Below are 19307 nucleotides of genomic sequence, written 5' to 3' on the forward strand. Positions count from 1 at the left end.
ACCTCTTTCTCCCTCTGCTGTCCAAAAAGCGGTACTGCGGTCCAGTATAAGCGCCTCGTTAATGCCGAGGGCCTGATTTGAATTAAAATGAGCAATGAAGGAGGACTGTGGAGATTGGATAGAAACGTTATTAGACTATACACCAAGTAAATACACGATATCGGCCATGAATAAAGTGAATCCCGATATGGAGAAAATCTACAGGACTTGACCATAATTACTATACCCTTAAAGATTATTAAGCAAATGTTCAAATGCCTGCATAGATAGTATAATATTACTTAAAACTAAACAGGGCTTACACGGAAATGTCACGCAATAGTTTCATATATATATATAATGTGGCAGTATGTGCACTATAAACCAAAGCTAAAATCAACCCAGTGTGTATATAAAGGGGGAGATTTGTCAAAACTGGTGTAAAAGAAAATTGGCTTAGTTGCCCATAGCAACCAATCAGATTTCACCTTTCATATTCCAAAGGAGCTCTGAAAATTAGAAAGTGGAATCTGATTGGTTGCTATGGACAACTAAGCCAGTTTTCTTTTACACCAGTTTTGACAAATTTCCCCCAATGTACCTAGTGTAAAACAGAAGTATCTGCTACATGTATGAATAAGGTGCAAAAGTACGGAGATAAGTCACAGAATGACCTTAACCGCCCTCTACCCATACTGTTACAACAATAATCTTCTATATCCTAGAGTTACAGCTCTTAGGGCTCTTCCATCCGGATGCGATGCGCGAAGCAAACCCATAGTATCCAGACTGAATCCTGACCTATTCATTTCAGTAGGACTGTGCACATGAGCGGCGTTTTTCACGCATCAGTTCTGCGTTTAGAATAAATCGCAGCCTGTACTGTGCGTTTCTCACACAGTTTCTCATATTGCTTCCTTTGCTGGCTGGATTCATTTTTCCATCACATTACACACTGCTCGTTTCTATAGTTATGACCACCCTGCAATCCATCAGTGGTGGTCGTGCTTGCATACTATAGGAAAAAGCATCAGCCTCTCTGGTGGCCCGGACCACGGGAGCGCACCTAGGCTGGTGCTTTTTCCTATAGTGTGCAAGCACGACCACCACTGATGGATTGCAGGGTGGTCATAACTATAGAAAGGAGCATTGTATAATGTGATGGAAAAATTAATCCAGCCAGCAAAGGAAGCAATATAGACAATCACAATACATTACTAAGTGCCTTGTATTAACTTCCTCTACATGATAAATGCCACTTACTGAAGTGAGACAACCTCTTTAAGTCCGGGGTCTTCCTCGCAGCTTTCCGATTTAACATCCACAAGGAGTGTTCATGGCATCTGGCTGTATAGACTAAGCTCCAGCTGCACCAGTCTCGGTACCCTCACAACCTTAAAACATATGCCCTATCCCCATCGGCAGGACAGGCTGTCCCTGATATAGGAATTAACCATGAGGTCCACCTGAGGAACACAACATACCCATACATAAAACTCCTCGTGAGAGTGTGAGTTCCTGTTCTGACCTCTGCTACTCTGACAGGACTGCTCGGTGTTAGCGCTCATGCACACGAACATATTTTTTGTCCCCATCTGATCACAATTTTCTGTGAGTTGGATATGGAGCCATTTACTTTAATGGGGCCGCAAAAGATGCGTACAGCACATCGTGTGCTCTCCACATCCATATGTCCTTTCCGTGGCATCCACAAAAATATAGAACATGTGCTATTCTTGTGCACATTATGGACAAAGATAGGACTGTTGGATTATGGGCTGAACGTTCCATTCTGCAAAATGCGGAACACACACAGCTGGTATCCGTGTTTTGCGGGTCCACAATTTGCGGACCGTAAAACAGGCTCCATAGTCATGTACATGAGGCCTTATAATGATTTATAATGCTGTATGTCATTGCCCGACCTTGCACTACCGAATCGTACTGACATAACGCCACCAGTATAATTCATTAGAAGCAAGGTCGGTCAGAGACACACAGCATTATAAATCATTAAAACGCCGTTTGGTCCTGTGAAAGGAGCAGAGTCCCACACGGAGCGTGTTTTCCGCTGTGAACTTTCTCATCTGAAATTAGCCAAAGACACAATATTTCTTGTAGTGGAGCTTCTGAAAACAGCTGATCAGCAGGGCTTATGGGAGTCAGACTCTTGACGCGGCACGAAATGGCTGCGAATGCTGATTGACCAGTTATGCAGCCGTGACCCACTTGAGACTGTGATTGGATCATACACACAAAGCTGTAAGTGTCCTGCTTTGACCGTCCCAAAATTTTAGTGGTACGCCTGCAGCCCAGGAGCGGCATGAGGTCCATGATGTCAACCATCTATTCACAGATATGCTTGTTTAGTTCTGGCGGAGCTCATTGTCTCCATGTCAGAGAGAACAAATGTGGCAAGTAGTGCAGGAGCCGGGACAGGTAGATACTAGTGATGCACAGAATGAAGGGTCTTCTGACAGCATGGGGCCGGTCTCCTGGGACAGCAGCTGAAATGTGGGACTGGGACTGTTCGGCTGGGTCTGGGACAGCTGGGAGGAAAAGGATGGTGGCACTACATAAAGTTGTAACGGGCAGCCCTAAACATGTACAGGGGGGTGGCCTAAACATTTACAGGGGGGTAGCCTAAACATTTACAGGGGGGTGGGCTAAACATTTACAGGGGGGTGGGCTAAACATTTACAGGGAGGTGCCCCTGCTTGCTATGTTATTGGTTCTCTAGCCAACTCATGAAGACAGCGTCTTCTTAAATAGTTGCTGCTGGTCGGACTTCTCTTAACCATGGCAATCCACTATTATTGGGGGAAGAAGCTGCATCTCGCTATACGTTTCTCCTGCAGCAAAAATGTAGTACTATTGTACATCCTGGCTAAAGCAATGGCTGACCAAGTAAAACATGGTATATAGTCCACCAGCTCTGCAATCTGGTTCATAGATGGGGAACAAAGGACTCCCCTCTATGATGTCCATAAGCCTTATTTTATATGTAATATTTTAGGGCATCTATAATGTGCCCTACTGAAGGTTAGTTAGTGGCAGAACCTGTACCTGTCAAATGGCTTCCTGATCTTTCAATTGGGGGGAGGGGCGGGCAAAGAATTCATGCAATATATGTAAATTCATACACATTCCTGATAGAGCTACTTTTTCCTATTGGTTTTTGATTATATGCCACTTTGTTCTGGTGCATTCAATGATATAGTGATGGATTTTTCGCTTCAAGCTTAATATTATAAAATATATTCATGCGTTAGATCTTTTTCATTTATTTTGCATACACAGTTATATTTTTAGGGTTTAAAGGGAATGTGTCATCAGAATATGGCATATTGTTTAAAGCAAGTTTTTATGTTAAATATATATTTTTTAGAATCTTTGGTGATCTGTGTGTTCATTTTCCATGTCTATCTATTTAAAAATATATATGTGCACTTTTCACACTGGCCACTAGGCTTAACTAAGAATACACTGAGACTTCAGTTCTGTACAGGTAATTTTTCAGTAACTATTTCATTATCATCATTTGCAGAATTACAATGAAAGATATTACATTTGTAGAGATAAGGCACAATCCACCATTAACAAAAAATGATATTACAGCTTATCTACTCCCTCCTGGCTTCTGCACAGGTCACACGGCATACCTAGAAAACTCTCCTATAGAAGTCAATGTTGCTCTTTTAGACAGTATTATTTTTTTAGTCACATTACTGAAAAAGCGCCTGTTTTGAAGGCTTTTGCGCTTCATTTGACTATTTTGATTCTTTAGACTGATTCAGATGTTTTCTAACTTTTTTTCCGATCTATTTATATAGGTGTGCCTTTTTAGAGCCTGAATTTGTTGCAAAAACAGTCTAATTTCTACTCCACCCAAGGGCTGGCGTACTTTTCTTAATCTGTTTTCAGTGGTGAAGTGCGACTATCTTTTGTATTAAAAGTTGCACTTTCTGGTAGACATGCAACTTTTCGCCGCAAAGATGCGACTTTTTTCATGCACAAATAAATTAGACTAGTCTAAGTGAATATGATCCTGTCTAACTGAAAAGCAACAACCGCCAGGGGGTAGACTAAGGGCGCATTCACATGACCGTATGAACGAGTCTGCAATTTTGCGGAACCGGTGTAGACCTATTCATTTCACACCGTGTGCTGTCCACATGTGTAGTTCTGTTCTGCAGCCCAGCAAAAAAGATAGAGCATGGCATTTCTATCACAGTGGCGGCCATGTGTGGTCCACAAATTGCGGAACGCACACGGGCCAGTATCTGTGTTTTGAGGATCTGCAATTTGCGGACCGCAACACACTGCGGTAGTGTGAATGAGCCCTAATAAAAATACGCAGAGTCTAATTCATCAACTGCTGTGCAACTTTTAATAAATACTTGGCAAAAGGAAGACAGACAAATAAAATATTGGCTGCTCTGAAAAGACAGGAAGTCTTGACATCATTTAGACATGGAAAATTAAACAATTCACAAAAAATTCTAAAAAAATAAAATATGTTTAGCATGAAACATGAAAACATGATTTAAATATATTTTCTATATATTCTTCTTGTATATTTCAGTTTGAACCATGTGTGAGACCATTGCATTACCATGAGTCCATGGTGTACTTTCTAAGTGATTATCTATCTATCTATCTATCTATCTATCTATCTATCTATCTATCTATCTATCTATTTATCTATCTATCTATCTCTATTATCTATCTATCTATCTATCTATCTATCTATCTATCTATCTATCTATCTCTATTATCTATCTATCTATCTATCCATCTATCTATTATCTATCTATCTATCTATCGATCATCTATCTATCTAATATCTATCGATCTATCTATTTATCTCCTATCTATTAATCTATCTATCTAATATCTATCGATCTATCTATTTATCTCCTATCTATTAATCTATCTATCTAATATCTATCGATCTATCTATTTATCTCCTATCTATCTATGTAATAAACTGGTATGGTAAGTTTTGTGATACTATTTATTGGTTTCCTGTAGTTTTGCATTGCTCGTTTTTTTGTTTGTATTGGTTGTCTTGTCTTTCTCCGCCTCACTTTCTTTGTTATCTGCATGTTTTTTGGTTATTTCTAGGCAACTAAGGTGCTCACATGCTCTCATTTGCATACAGCTCTGGAAATATTTCGGAAGCCCAGAGGGCTGTTTACAGCGTGCCGGTCTCCTATTTCCTCTTTAGCAGGACATGTTCCAGATTTTCTAAAAGGAGATCTATCTGGTGTAAGAGAGCGATTCCAACAATAAAGTACAGTATATTACAGAATGTCTGTGAATGCAATTGTCTAATATACAATCTTACTAAAGGTCAACCTAGCGTTTAGTGCTTAGAGTTATGGTCTTGTATCGGTTATCTCCGTCAAGTCCTGGCAGTGAAGTGTAAAAGCTGCTCTACAAGTCTTGCCTTGGAGGACAGGAGAAGCACAGAGCTCTGAGCAGGTGTCACACTATCTTTCAGGAAGTAAGGAGACGGCACAAAGTGACCCAGGTGAGAAGCAGGAAGGTAAGCTACACCGACACAGAGAAACAGGTGCACTGAAACAGGAAGGCTGACGAAAGACAGGTAGAAATTCAGCGACCTCCCAACTTGTCTGTAAATGTTTGTGATGTCTCTTTCATTTCTGTATCCCGTGAGTGCAGTGTTTGATTTCAGGTCTTAAAGTAAGGATGGGCCCTCCTCTGAGGCTGCATGAGCTCATTCGAGCCATCCGGAGTGTTAAGACACAGAATGAAGAGAGAGAGGTGATCCAGAGGGAGTGCGCTGAAATTCGATCTTCATTTCGGGATGAGGATTCAGTGTACCGTGGGCGAAGTGTGGCCAAACTCTTGTACATGCACATGCTGGGCTATCCCGCACACTTCGGACAGGTAGGATGTTTTAATACAAGACATGGGCATTAGGCACCTTATTTGCCAGAGACTTCCTGGCTGTCAATGTAAGGGGGTCTGTACTAACCACAAGTATACTGTAGCATTCCCATAGACTTCCATAATGAACACATATGTCATATGTTTGCACGAAGGGAAAGAAAAAATGGTCTTCTGGGGCACTGGACTCTAAAACTGTAATTTATTGCACATAAATCATTAAAAACAATAAAATGGACAAGCAGAGGGCGACGTGTTTCTGAGGCGGTCCGCCTCCTTCCTTAGGGCCTGAGGTAGCACCACTAGTTCTGGTAAGCGCAAATACATTGCCAGCCATCCATCTTTTTAACAGTGCCTCACTAGGAAGCTCCCAGGCGCTCTGTTCGTTTTGTTGCCATATGTTTGACAGATTTACTTCCAGATACATTTAGAGTACTGTAAAATATGGACTACTATGCTTTTCAGACCACCTAAAAAGTATGGTCAAGTATATGTATTTATTTCAAGAAATTCAATGACTGACAGATCCAAGTGTATGAGAATATGTTTGCATAGGTTTTGTGGGGTTTCGCTCTGGTAGATAGGGTAAGCGGACGCAGTACAGAGGGCAAAACTTCAGTGTTTATTCACACTTGAGGCAAATGCACAAAACAATGCGTTACTTTGCAGTCTTGGTGTTTACTTCACACACAACAGAAATTACATCTTGGTGTTACTTCACACAAATTGGAAGGTTCCTATAAGACAAGTCACCTTGATGTCAGTTCTGCCTCCAGCAGGCCACGGCAGGCTTTAGGGGGCCTGTTTCCTCGGCCCATGGGTTTCAGCCCTCCAACCTGGCACCAAGCTTCAGATCCCGACACAGAGATCCTGCTGCTGAGCCCAGCTGCCTATTTAAGAACAGCCAGGTGCTGCCAAAAACCCAGACTGGCAATTAAAATCCAGTCTGGTATTTGACCCCACCTGGCTGCAAATCAGCCCAGCAGCACACACTGGGAGAAAAATACCTGTTTTCCCAGACCATTCCCCTCACTGTGTCACAGTTTTTATATGGTTTGTTTCATTCTTCTGACGGAAAAGGGGTCTAAAAGCATCATAAGAACATCAGGAACCCTTAAACATAAAAAAAATGGAACTTCAATAAATGACATAGTTGGAACACAGTTTCATCCCCTTCTTTTGCTACATGCAATATAAAAAGTGTACCTCTGCATAGAGTGAAAACGAGATGTGAATCTAGCTTGACCTACTTACCATTACTTACAGACCTTAACTGGCATGGTATAGATCTTCAAACCTTGGTGGCTGTTTAATGGGAGACATAGCTTTATTCTCTCCATTCTCAGAAACCCTTTGGGGCCTGTAGACACATCACTGAAATATGGTTTGAATAATATCAGTTTCGGCTCAGTTGTTTGTATGTTTTTTAGGCCCATCCTTGTCCTATTAGATTCTCCTTCGATATTGCAAATATACGATATTGCTTTAGTTAATACAATGTTGACCTTTGGCATAATTAGAATAAAATGTTGGCTCTTGTATTTCAGATGGAGTGCTTGAAATTGATAGCCTCCCCACGGTTTACTGACAAACGAATTGGATACCTTGGTGCTATGATGTTGCTAGATGAAAGGCAGGACGCTCATTTATTGATAACCAACAGTATGAAGAGGTGAGATACTGAAGAAAGCGCTTACAAAAAATGAAAATTGTATCGCTAGCTAGTTCATTAGATACTTAGGTTTAAAATTACTAAGTTTGCAGGCTTAAAGAGGACCTTTCACCGATTATGACAATGTGAACTAACTATACAGACATGGAGAGCGGCGCCCGGGGATCTCACTGCACTTACTATTATCCCCGGGCGCCGCTCTGTTCTCCTGCTATGCCCTCCGGTATCTTCGCTCAGTAAGTTATAGTAGGCAGAGATTTCAGTCTCTAAGTTATGGTAGGCGGAGTCAGCCCTTGTTCTGCTGTAGCGCTGGCCAATCGCAGCGCAGAGCTCACAGCCTGGGAGGTTCTTTTCTCCCAGGCTGTGAGCTCTGCAATGTGATTGGCCAGCGCTACAGCAGAACAAGGGCAGACTCCGCCTACCATAACTTTGTGACCGAAGATACCGGAGGGCATAGCGGGAGAACGGAGCGGCGCCGAGGGATAATAGTAAGTGCAGTGAGATCCCCGGGCGCCGCTCTCCATGTCTGTATACTTAGTTCACATTGTCATAATCGGTGAAAGGTCCTCTTTAACCTTTATTATTAATATTATTATTATTATTTATTTGAAAGAGCCATTAATTCCATGGTGCTTCATCAAGAGAGGGTTACACATACATAATATAAAAAATACAAATACAGTAAACATGAAACTATTAACAAACTTGTACCCTGCAAGGGAGAAGACCTTGCAAGCTAGAGCTTGCAATCAACAAGGGAAGGGGGAGGACACAGTAGGTTAGGGTAAAAGCTGCTCATTTGGTTGTATGGTGGCAGCATGCTCATTATAGTTGGTGAGTTTTGTTTTTGAAGGTTTGGATGTTGGGGGAGAGTCTGATGTAGTAGAGTAGCGAATTCTAGAGTATGGGAGAAACACATGAGAAATCTCATGGCCCACAAACAGGTAGGAACTAGTGTTAGGGACCACTCCATAGAGGCGACCTTGACGTGGTGAGTGGCTTATTGCGCTTTGGCCAAAATGTACACCAATGCCTCATCCAGCGTAGAGGCAGGGCAGAATGCTGGTTGCAGAGTGCTATTGCATTTGTGTCTTTTTCTTTGTATATGTATTTCGCCATAGCGATGTGCACCTGCATATAGGGTTGTGTTGATTGAATCCCCCACATTTTTTCACATGAGAAATCTTGTAGACAATTCTGTGAAGAGCAGACGAGAGGAGATCAAAGAAGGAGCTCCTGTGAGGGTCGGAGATTACGTGTGGGGATTTATCGGGAAAGCAAGTCAGAGATGTAAGGAGGGGGCGGATTGTGGACGACCTTATATGTAGTGGTTAGTGGGCAATAGGGAGCAATTGGCAGCAGGCAGTGGAAGAGGAGAAATGAGGGGAGAGGTGGATTAGTGGGAGTCCACAAAGTAGGATGTTGCAGTAGTCTAGGCGGGAGCATTTTAGTTGACTATAGTTGAGGGATGAGGAGGGAGAAAATATGAGAGATGTTCTTGAGTTGAAAACTGCAGGTGGAGGTAAGGGTTTCGATGTGTGGCTTGAACGACAGGGCAAAATTAAATGTTATCCCCAGGAAGTGGATCTGTGAGACTGGGGAAAGCGTTGTGCTATTAACTGTAATGGATAGGTCAGGTAAACAGGGTGGGTGACATGGTGGAAGGATGATGAATTAAATTTTCTCCATGTTGCATTTTAACAAGCGGTAGGAGAAGAATGAAGATATAGCTAACAGACATGCTGGGTTTCCGGATAGCAGGGAAGTGACATCTGGGCCAGAGAAGTAAATTTGAGTGTCGTCAGCAAAGAGGTGGTATTGGAAGCCCTGGGCCTCTATGAGATTTTCCATGCTAAATGTATAAATGGAGAAAAGTAGGGGACTCAGGACAGAGCCTTGAGGGACACCAACAGATTGGGGCCGTGGTGAGGAGGTGGTGTATGAATGGGAGAGGGTGAAGGTTCTGTTGGTGAGGTAAGAGGAGATCCAGCGGTGGGCCAGGTCTCTGATGCCGAAGGATGAGAGGGTTTGTCAGTATCACTGCCCCTAAACATTAAAAAAATAAAAATCGAATGGCAGTTAAGCTTTAAAATGCATAGCTTTTCTTCAGTGATGGTGGTAAACTCAATGACATGGGAAGAGCACTGAGCAGTTGTGTGGAGAGGTACTGGGGGTTGTTGCTTGAAGCCTTTTTGGATTTTCTCAATTTTATCTTTGAAATATGAGGCAAAGTCTTTGGCGGAGATGAGGAGTATGGGAGGGGGCACAGGGGGACAGAGTAAAGAGTTAAAGGTATTAAACAATTGTTATCTTTATCCACAGGTGACAGCTACGCGATGGTGTATGGTGCTCCATGCACACAGTATAGCCATGTGGTGCTGTATGGTGTTCCTTATGTCACTATATTAGAGCACATGCACACAGTCATATTTCTATTCAGTGTACTGTGTTTTATTTTAAATTGATAGTACACTGATCCATACAAGTCAAAGGGCTATTCACACATCCATTTTTTTATTGGATCCATGTGCCCGATTCGAGAATCCAAAACTTACAAAACTGCTTCTTTCTTGATTTGCCTTCCTACTCATCCCATTGCACAAGTTTGCTTTTACAAAATAGTCCAACATTGTTTTTCTGTTTCTTTTTCTCCTCCAGAGATTTAGAGCACAGCTCAGCAGTGGTGCAAGGACTGGCTCTCTGTACTCTTGCCTGCTTAGGATCTGTAGAGATGTGTCGGGACCTGGCTGGAGAAGTTGAACGTCTTCTACAAACTTCAAATGGCCATGTCAAGAAAAAGGTGTTACGTAACAATATAGAGCAATGAGAAGGAGTCAGAAAGTGGTTGTTATGGGAAATAAACTGGGGGTAGGAGAAGGAGCTGTTAAAATGAAGAAGGGGCAAACAATCAACTGACCCAGGAGAGGGCTAGTATATTTTACAATCCAAAAGCTTATGATCTCTTAACCCAGGTGCCCATTATTTTTCTTCACATTCAGCCTCTTCTTCTCCTCCCTCATACTAACTCTCTGACCACTGATGGTCAGCCATGCCTTGTATGCCCCCACTTGCATTGCTCACCTCCGATTCACACCCACAGGCTGTTTTGTGTGCTGTACACATTATCAGGAAGGTCCCTGATTTAGTGGAAATGTTCATCCCAACCAGTGAGATGTTGCTCGCGGAAAAAAGGCATGGTAAGTTTATTGAGTAGATGGAAAGCTGGGAACATTGATATTATGACCCTTAGGGCACAAGGACAACCAGTGGCTTGGGAGGTGTTAGGTGGGGAAGAGATGTGATATTCTTGAGTAGTCATCAGTGATGAACCCAATTATCCAAATATGTAACATCGGGAGAGGATTTATTTCAGGTGTGTTCTATGGAGCTGTCCTCTTGGCAACAGAAATTTGCCAGCGACAACCTGCATCCATTAAAGGTTTTCGCAAGGTGAGTTTATGTGTAGCATAATAAAGTTACTTGTGATGTCACCCAGAAAGTATGTCTGTATGTATGGTAATTAGAGGAACATTCCAGGGTATAGCATTATGCTCGATAGTGATTTTACTCAGAATTCATTTAATTTATATCACTAAAAATCTAAATGCAATTTAGTAGGTCATAGTTATCAATTATCAAGTAAACCCTACTCTTAAAACATAACTTTTAATACTTATTTGTTAAAGTAATATAATCCCACTAGACAGACAGCAATCAATATATAGGTGATGTTGATTATAGGGTATTTGCAACATATAACTTGAGGGATATATGTGAGGCACAATTATGAAAACACGACTGCCACAATGTGGTCACTCATGGTTTGTAGTCTTGACCCATAAGTGGAGTAGGTCACTTGTCATATGTTGTGCGTATTTCCCTTTGAAGTCGATAACATCAGGCGATGCACAGGTACGACGTCTTCATTGAAGAAAAATTTATTAAAGATGAAACCGCTCATAGGCATAATAGTGTGGGACTCTTGCCCTAATATATTGGCAGTCCCTGCCTAAAAAAGGAGTGTTCAACCCAAAAGGGGCTTACCCTACAATAAATGTCCTAGCAAATAGATGTCCCAAATAGGGACGTTCCTGATAATTCTCAAATCGAAATCTATTATAGTAACAGATAACATCTTCCAATTGCAGCAGCCGTAAACTAACAATGGGTTCCCTGTCTATATAGGAGTCTTATCACTGCTTTAGAAGGACAATATTTTGTATATGATTTTCAGTGGCATAGTACTACTCGAATCAAAAGATAAATAGCCAAAAATTCTAAAGAAATTTGGTTCCTATGAATATCGTTTTTTTTTAAAATGCCCTATTCAGACTGGAGTGTAACTTTAAGGCCTAATGCAAATGACCGTGCCGTTTTTTTGCGGTCCGCAAACCGCGGATCTGCAAAAAACTGAAGCTGTCCGTGTGCCTTCCGCAATTTGCAGAACGGAACGGGCGGCCCATTGTAGACATGCCTATTCTTGTCCGCAAAATGGACAAGAATAGGACATGCTATATTTTTTTTGCGGGGCCACGGAACGGAGCAACGGATGCGGACAGCACACGGAGTGCTGTCCGCATCTTTTGCGGCCCCATTGAAGTGAATAGGTCCGTACCTGAGCCGCAAAAAATGCGGCTCGGATGCGGACCACAAAAACGGTTGTCAGCACCTTTAAATTGTTATTAAACCTGCGACTATCACGGTCATAAATATGCCGGATATATCGTATATTTATTGTTCTTGTCTACAGATACTTCCACTACTCCTGCAAAAACTCAGGCAGATCATGTCAGGATATTCCCCAGAACACGTAGTGTCTGGAGTCACTGACCCCTTTTTACAGGTTTGTTTTCAACATATTTTTTCATTTCTTTTTCTGTTTTATCAATCTGTTACTTGATTTATAGGATACATTGCTGATATAATTGACTTGCTTTCTCCCATGCTTTTGCCTATCTCTCTGGACTTCACTGTGACCCTAGTTCACACTATAGTATGCTATATTGCATATCATTTCCATTATTCATGTTTCCTGTTATTCAGTCGGTGTGCTAGTTGTCAACCAGGATGTTCAATCACATGTTTTCGACCAGGTCCGTATTCTACGGCTGTTGAGAATCTTAGGACAAAGTGATGGGAGTGTCTGTGATACTATGAGTGACCTGCTGGCCCAGGTAAGAGAAACATATGAGAGATGTTATGTATGTATGCAACATCTTACAAAGGTTTTCTCATAAATGACTTTTAATCCAGTTTCATTGGAGAGTAGACCATGCATGTGTTATTCCTATCCATCTCATTTGCAAGATTAGTAACCTGCTTGTTTGACATAGCATAAAAGTAATTTATGAGAAAACTCACCATAAAATTCATTGTTAGGCTGTCTGTCGATGATGAGGCCCCGACAGCGGCTCGCCGCTCCATGCCATGCTGCATCTGTATTGTCGGCCAACACCAGTACATGCTATTTGTGTCAATCAGCATGTACAAGCACGGCCTGGCAAGTGCAAGTGTGGCCAGACAATTAGCAGTGAGCCGCATGCGGATCCGTTCGGGCACGCCTTGTAGGACTAGCTCATCTAAATGTAAAGATACCTTTCACCTAGCAATGCTTCATACTGGAGAAAATTACATTTAATCAGTATGCAAATGAGTAATTAAGTGCACCAAGGGCAGACCCCTGCCACCCTGTGCACCCCTGCTTCTTCGCATTCCTCCGCAGACTCCCTTTAATTGGTAAGTTTTAAACCTTACCATAGTAGTGCACCTTTTATGACAGTTATCCCCTCTCTATATGCAATTTTACTGGATGACCTTAGAAAGTTTGCATGCGTGAGGCAAACCTTAAATGGGATGTTCAGTGCAAAGTTATTGATAACTGATTTTCAGGATAGATCATCAATATCAGATTGACGGGGATCCGGCTCCCGGCACCCCGCTTATCTACTATTTGACTTGGTAGCGGCACTCATGCGAGCACTGCTTCCTGTACGCCATGTCATTTGCAGTGGCTGCTTCTCCCATTCACATGAATAGGACGAGCATTGTAATTACATTGCGCAACCTCTAAAAAATTACGACATGCAGGTAATTTTAAAGCCGAAGTCAAAGAGTTGATCAGTGGGAATCAGGGCTCTATTTATAGCTGGTGCTGCCCTAGACACCAAGTCTCAATACTTCCTATCAGGGCCAGGATGAAGGGAGTAGAAGACAGAGTTGTCTGGGGTGGACACAGGGACAGACTGGGAATTTAAAGTGGATGCAGACAGCCAGCCTCACTGATGCCACTGTGCTGAATCCTGGAATGTTTGTGCCCACCTGTGCGGGGATTTACTGGCTTCAGCCCTAGTGATGCCTATGAGCATGAATGGTGGAGCATTAATTAACGCTGGGAGTGGGAGTGCCAGATTGTTATATACTAAGCCGGCCACTGTACAATTTTGCCTCCCAAGTTCCTGGTGCCCTAGGCACATGCCCTCGGGTGCCTTATTGTCAATATGGCCCCTCCAGAAATCGGACCCCTGCCAGTCTGATATTGATGACCAATGCTCAGGACAGGTCATCAAAATCTTTGCACACAACACCTTTAATACAGATCTAATTCAAATGGATAATGTACAGTATATAGAGCGGTCCCTCAAGTTACAATATTAATTGGTTCCAGGACGACTATTGTAAGTTGAAACTATTGTAACTTAACTCCATAACTCTATGGAAAATTGATAATTGGTTCCAAAGACCGAAATGTCATCCCATGATAAGAGAAAGTAAAGATTTAAGAAAAATAAGCAAATTACTTATACAGGTAAAGCAAGTCCTTACATATAACAGTCAGTAATAGATGCTGGAAGCTGTAAATCACTTTCTATGATGAGGACAGGAGCCCCTTCAGGGTCATGTAGGGTACACAACGTACCAGGAAAATGAAATGAAGCTGTTCTCACTTGACATCTAAAGGAACAGCTCATTCTAGCAAAAACAGGGCAGTACTGCTGTGCTCTGAGTCAAAGACATAGTATGCCGAGTCTAGTTTTATTATACGATGGGCTAGGAAAAAACATTGTAAGTTGAAAATATTGTATCCTGAGGGCATTGTATACGACCACTATATATATATATATATATATACATATATATAGCAAAAGGAAAAAAGAAAAACTGCAGCACATCAGATGTGGTGAAAGAAAAAAGTGATCTCTTATTCACCCGTGCGATGTTTCAGTCCGCTTCCTGGGACCGTTATCAAGCAATGCTTCAAAACGGTCCCAGGAAGCGGACTGAAACGTCGCACGGGTGAATAAGAGATCACTTTTTTCTTTCACCACATCGGATGTGCTGCAGTTTTTCTTTTTGCTACATGTGTGGACGACTGGTTGAGTCTGTACCTCTGGCACTCCAGATTTACATTACGGTTGGTGCTGCCTTGGACTTCTCTCTCTCTATATATATATATATATATATGTGCACTCACATCACCGTTTAGCTTTCCATTCTTCTGATCTGTCAGAAGAAGAGAGAAAGGAAAAAAAACAGGATCCAGTAAAAAAAACGGATCCGGTTGCATCAGTTGTCATCCGTTTGAGCCATTTCCGTCTGAGATCCGTTTTTACACAGGAAAAAACTGCATGCAGTACTTTTGTTTCCATCTATAAAAAAGGATCTCAGACGGAAATGGCTCAAACGGATGACAACTGATGCAATTGTATATATGTATGTGTGTGTGTGTATATATATATATATATATATATATACACACCGGTATATATTCACACATTGTGTCCTATAGTTATTTTGGATTTGAATTTCATTAGTGAAGGACATTTTACATCTCATATGTATACATCGGTAACTCATGAGCCATAGGGTAATAGAATTACATATCACAGTGATACATAATGGCTCGTTTCCCTGACAGATTTCCACCTGTACAGAAACACAGACAAATGCTGGTAATGCAGTTTTGTATGAAACTGTGCTCACCATTGTGGAAACCAAGTCTGCAAGTGGCCTACGGGTGAGTTTACAAAGATGAAACAACATACAGTGGACCTGTCATCTTACTGTGTAATTAAAGCCGTAGCATCCATACCAGGTACCACTGGGCTCAGAGATTGAAAGGGTCCACTCAGACTATGGGTAAAAACTAGACAGTCGCTTTCTGCTTTCTAGCTTTACTAGGTTGATCTCCTTTAGATAGAACATCAGGTATATGGCACTATTATTAATTCATTGGTTGTTTTTCAAGTAAAATCAGTTACGCTGTTTAGCATTATTGCAGTTCAGTTTACTCCAACTAGGTGGTGGGAACCTATCCTTGATTTTGCTATGGACCCCTTTGAATTCTAATTATAACCCTGCCCAGGAGCAAACACTGAGATCAGAGGGCCTCTGTACAAGAATTGTTTGTTGCCCTCCTCCTCCTTTTTTGTGGAACGAAAGGCTGGCCCCTAATAGAACAGTACTATCCTTGTCCGTAATGCGGATAATAGGACATATTCTATCTTTGAACGGAACGGAAATACGGAAACAGAAGGCATACGGAATACCTTCAGTTTTTTTTGCGGATCCATTGAAATGAATGGTTCCATATACGGTCTGTATACAGAACGGAAAAAAAAACGTTTGTGTGCATGAGGCCTTAGGGTGAACTGCATAATGGAAAAAAATGAAAATGGCTGACTTGCCAAAAAGCACGGATTACCCTACAAAAAATTAACCCCCCACACAGCTAATAGACTTAAAAATAAAAAAGTTATGGGGGCTGAGATTATGTCGATGAAAAGAAAAAAATATTTTTCATCACAATTTTTTAAGTATTAAAACACAAGAAAAACGATAGAAACCTGTTGTCGCTGTAATTGTACTGACCCAGAGAATGACGGGCATGGGTCAGTTGTACTGCATAGGGAATGCAGTAAAAACAAAACCCATAAAACTGTGGCATAATTACCTTTTTCCATTTTCACTCCATTTCAATTTTTTTTCCAACTTTCCACTACATTGTATGCAACAGTAAGTTGTGCAGTTAGAAAGTACAACTTGCCCCACAAAAAGGTTAAAGGGCAGTGATATCCCCCAAATTATATTTCGCTAGCCCCTAGTTTCCTTGTAACACCTGATCTGAGTTGAAAACTGTTCTAAATATACAGTTGTCTGTGACTATGTATAATTGACCTCTTCGTATTCACACCCCAGGTTCTTGCTGTTAACATCCTTGGACGTTTTCTTCTAAGTAATGATAAAAACATCAGGTATGGTAATGGTTGTTTCCCCCATTATTTTTGTTCTTTAGCAGTCTGTGAACGTCAGGTCACACAGCTCACATCAATACTCGTCTATATTCCCCAATACAGATCACTGTGGTTGACCGTTTACAAAATGAGCAGATCAGGGCAAACTAAGGCTACTTTCACACTAGCGTTTTCAATTCCGCTATTAAGATCCGTCATAGGATCTCAATAGCAGAAGAAAACGCTTCAGTTTTGTCCCCATTCATTCTCAATAGGGACAAAACTGAACTGAACTAAACGGAATGCACCAAAATGCATTCCGTTCCGTTTGGTTGTGCTCCTATCGCGGACAGAATAAAACTGCAAGCAGCGTTTTTCTCTCCGCGATGTGGTGCGGAGCAAGACGTGTGTCAGAACAGATCAGTTTTTTCTGACACAATAGAAAACAATTTTTATAATGGCAGTCTATGGTGTTGCACTGCAACATGCGACATGCTGCGACTGCGACGCAACAGTCGCAGAAAATCCATTCGAGATAGATTTTTCTGCGACTGTCGCGTCGCAGCATGTCGCATGTTGCAGTGCGATACCATAGACTGCCAATATAAAAATTGTCGTGCGACATTGGTGCAACAAAATGTTGCGCGACAAATGTTGCAGTGTAGTTGTGCCCTGTCGCGCAACTTATTGTCGCGCGACAAATGTCGTCGTGTAGACCTAGCCTTATAGAGAAGGAGGAGCTGAGCAGATTGATATAGAGTCTTATAGGAAAACTTTCAGTAAAGCTTGTAATTTATATCTCTGCTGTTTCTGACATCAGTTGTACACAGGGGAGATGTTATCAGTGATTGATAGCATTGTGTGTATATATGTGTTGACAGAGATAGCTGTCAGTACAACTGAGCTCAGAAAGTGTATAAATTATACATTTTACTGAGTTTTTCCACAAAACTATATATCAATCTGCTCAGTTCCTCCTGCCCTATAACTATCACGTTGCATTTTGAGGTGGCAGTTTTTTTTTTGAAGAGAAAAACAATAAAATACAAAATAAACTAAAAAAGACAGAAAACAAGGCACTAGATTTACACATGTTGCTGCGGTCCCTGCTTTGTTATGTAACATATGAACACAATTGTAGCTTATAGAAAAAAAAGATGAATCCGCGTTCTCTAATTTTTCCATGTTCTTTGTAGATTTGTTGCCCTAATATCGCTCCAACGCTTGGTGCATTCTGACCATGCAGCGGTCCAGAGACATAGAGGGACAATCGTTGAGTGTCTTAGACAGACTGACACATCTGTAAACAGGTACCAGCATTGGTATTCTGGGTTCCTCATATCTGTGATTTGGTCGTATATTTATTATTGCATTGGTTTCCTGTAGGAAGGCTCTGGACTTGTGTTTTGCACTTGTGAATGAAGCAAACATTCGTGTGATGATGAAGGAACTTCAGAGGTTTTTGCAGTTCTGCTCACCAGAGTTGAAGGAACAGTGCACATCAGGAATATTCCTTTGTGCAGAGAGGTAAGATCATGTGGTAATAGTGAGGAAGGGGGGAGGATTTGACATGGCATCTATTTAAATGGATGATCTGGGTCCACCAGAGCGGGAAATCTTCTCTATGGCTAATGGAAGAAGAAGGGAGCTGAAGTAGAGGACTCCGGGACCTTTATGTTGAGACAATGACCCCTGATGCTGGCTCCTAAAAAGTCTTCAGGGCAATATATTCTTTTGTTGTTTTAGGCTAGGTCTACACAACGACATGTGTCGGGCGACACATAGGGCACAACTACACTGTAACATTTGTCGCGCGACAATTTTTATAATGATAGTCTATGGTGTCGCACCGCAGCATGCTGCAACTGGGACGCGACAGTCGCTGAAAAATCCATTTCGAATGGAGTTTTTGCGACTGTCGTGTTGCAGTCGCAGCATGTCGCAGTGCGACACCATAGACTATCATTATAAAAATTGTTGCGCGACATTGATGCGACAAATGTCATCATGTAGACCTAGCCTTAGGCCCAGTTGGAAAGTTACACAGCAAGACGCACAGGGATATGAAGTAATACCTGCACAGTACACCAGTCCATAGCCAAAACACTGCGAACAGGAGATATGTAGTAAATCTACATTATGCAATATAATGATTGGGCCATATTAAAAATAAAGCCTCCTACTTCTGTGGCCTATTATGCATCACTAGCAGTGGTGAAGCCTCATCCTTATACTGTCATATTACACTTTTTGCTTTCTGAAGAGGATGTAAAAGCTGTTGGCAAAAGGTCTACTTTAAAGGGCATCTGTCAGCAGATTTGTAGCTATGAAACTGGCTGACCTGTTCCATGTGTGCTTGGCAGCTGAAGACATTTTAATATATGCAAATGAGTCTCTAGGAGCAACGGGGGCGATGCCGTTACTCTTAGAGGCTCTGCTGTCTTTGCAACTGCTGCACTTTGGTTGGCAGGAACGGGCAGAAAAAACGTTATCACGCCTGGCTCTGTCAA

The 19307-nt window shown here is 41.8% G+C and overlaps 1 protein-coding gene across 2 annotated transcripts in view; it reads left to right on the forward strand.

Annotated features, from left to right (window-relative positions):
- Nucleotides 1-5485: 5485 nt before the first annotated feature.
- The window catches only part of AP1G2 (adaptor related protein complex 1 subunit gamma 2), an 87206-nt gene continuing 73384 nt past the window's right edge, over nt 5486-19307 (forward strand). Inside the window, exons 1-12 of one of the 2 annotated variants that reach the window (XM_040416885.1) lie at nt 5486-5590; nt 5668-5895; nt 7443-7567; nt 10226-10367; nt 10668-10764; nt 10941-11017; nt 12318-12410; nt 12661-12741; nt 15483-15581; nt 16763-16818; nt 17994-18107; nt 18184-18324. In XM_040416885.1, coding sequence (XP_040272819.1) covers nt 5695-5895; nt 7443-7567; nt 10226-10367; nt 10668-10764; nt 10941-11017; nt 12318-12410; nt 12661-12741; nt 15483-15581; nt 16763-16818; nt 17994-18107; nt 18184-18324 — 1226 coding nt within the window. In that variant the 5' untranslated portion in view covers nt 5486-5590; nt 5668-5694. The remainder of the gene's footprint in view (nt 5591-5667; nt 5896-7442; nt 7568-10225; nt 10368-10667; nt 10765-10940; nt 11018-12317; nt 12411-12660; nt 12742-15482; nt 15582-16762; nt 16819-17993; nt 18108-18183; nt 18325-19307) is intronic. The other variant, XM_040416886.1, reaches the window with a different exon arrangement.

Source organism: Bufo bufo, chromosome 2 (genome assembly GCF_905171765.1).
Source record: "Bufo bufo chromosome 2, aBufBuf1.1, whole genome shotgun sequence".
Classification (NCBI taxonomy): domain Eukaryota; kingdom Metazoa; phylum Chordata; class Amphibia; order Anura; family Bufonidae; genus Bufo; species Bufo bufo.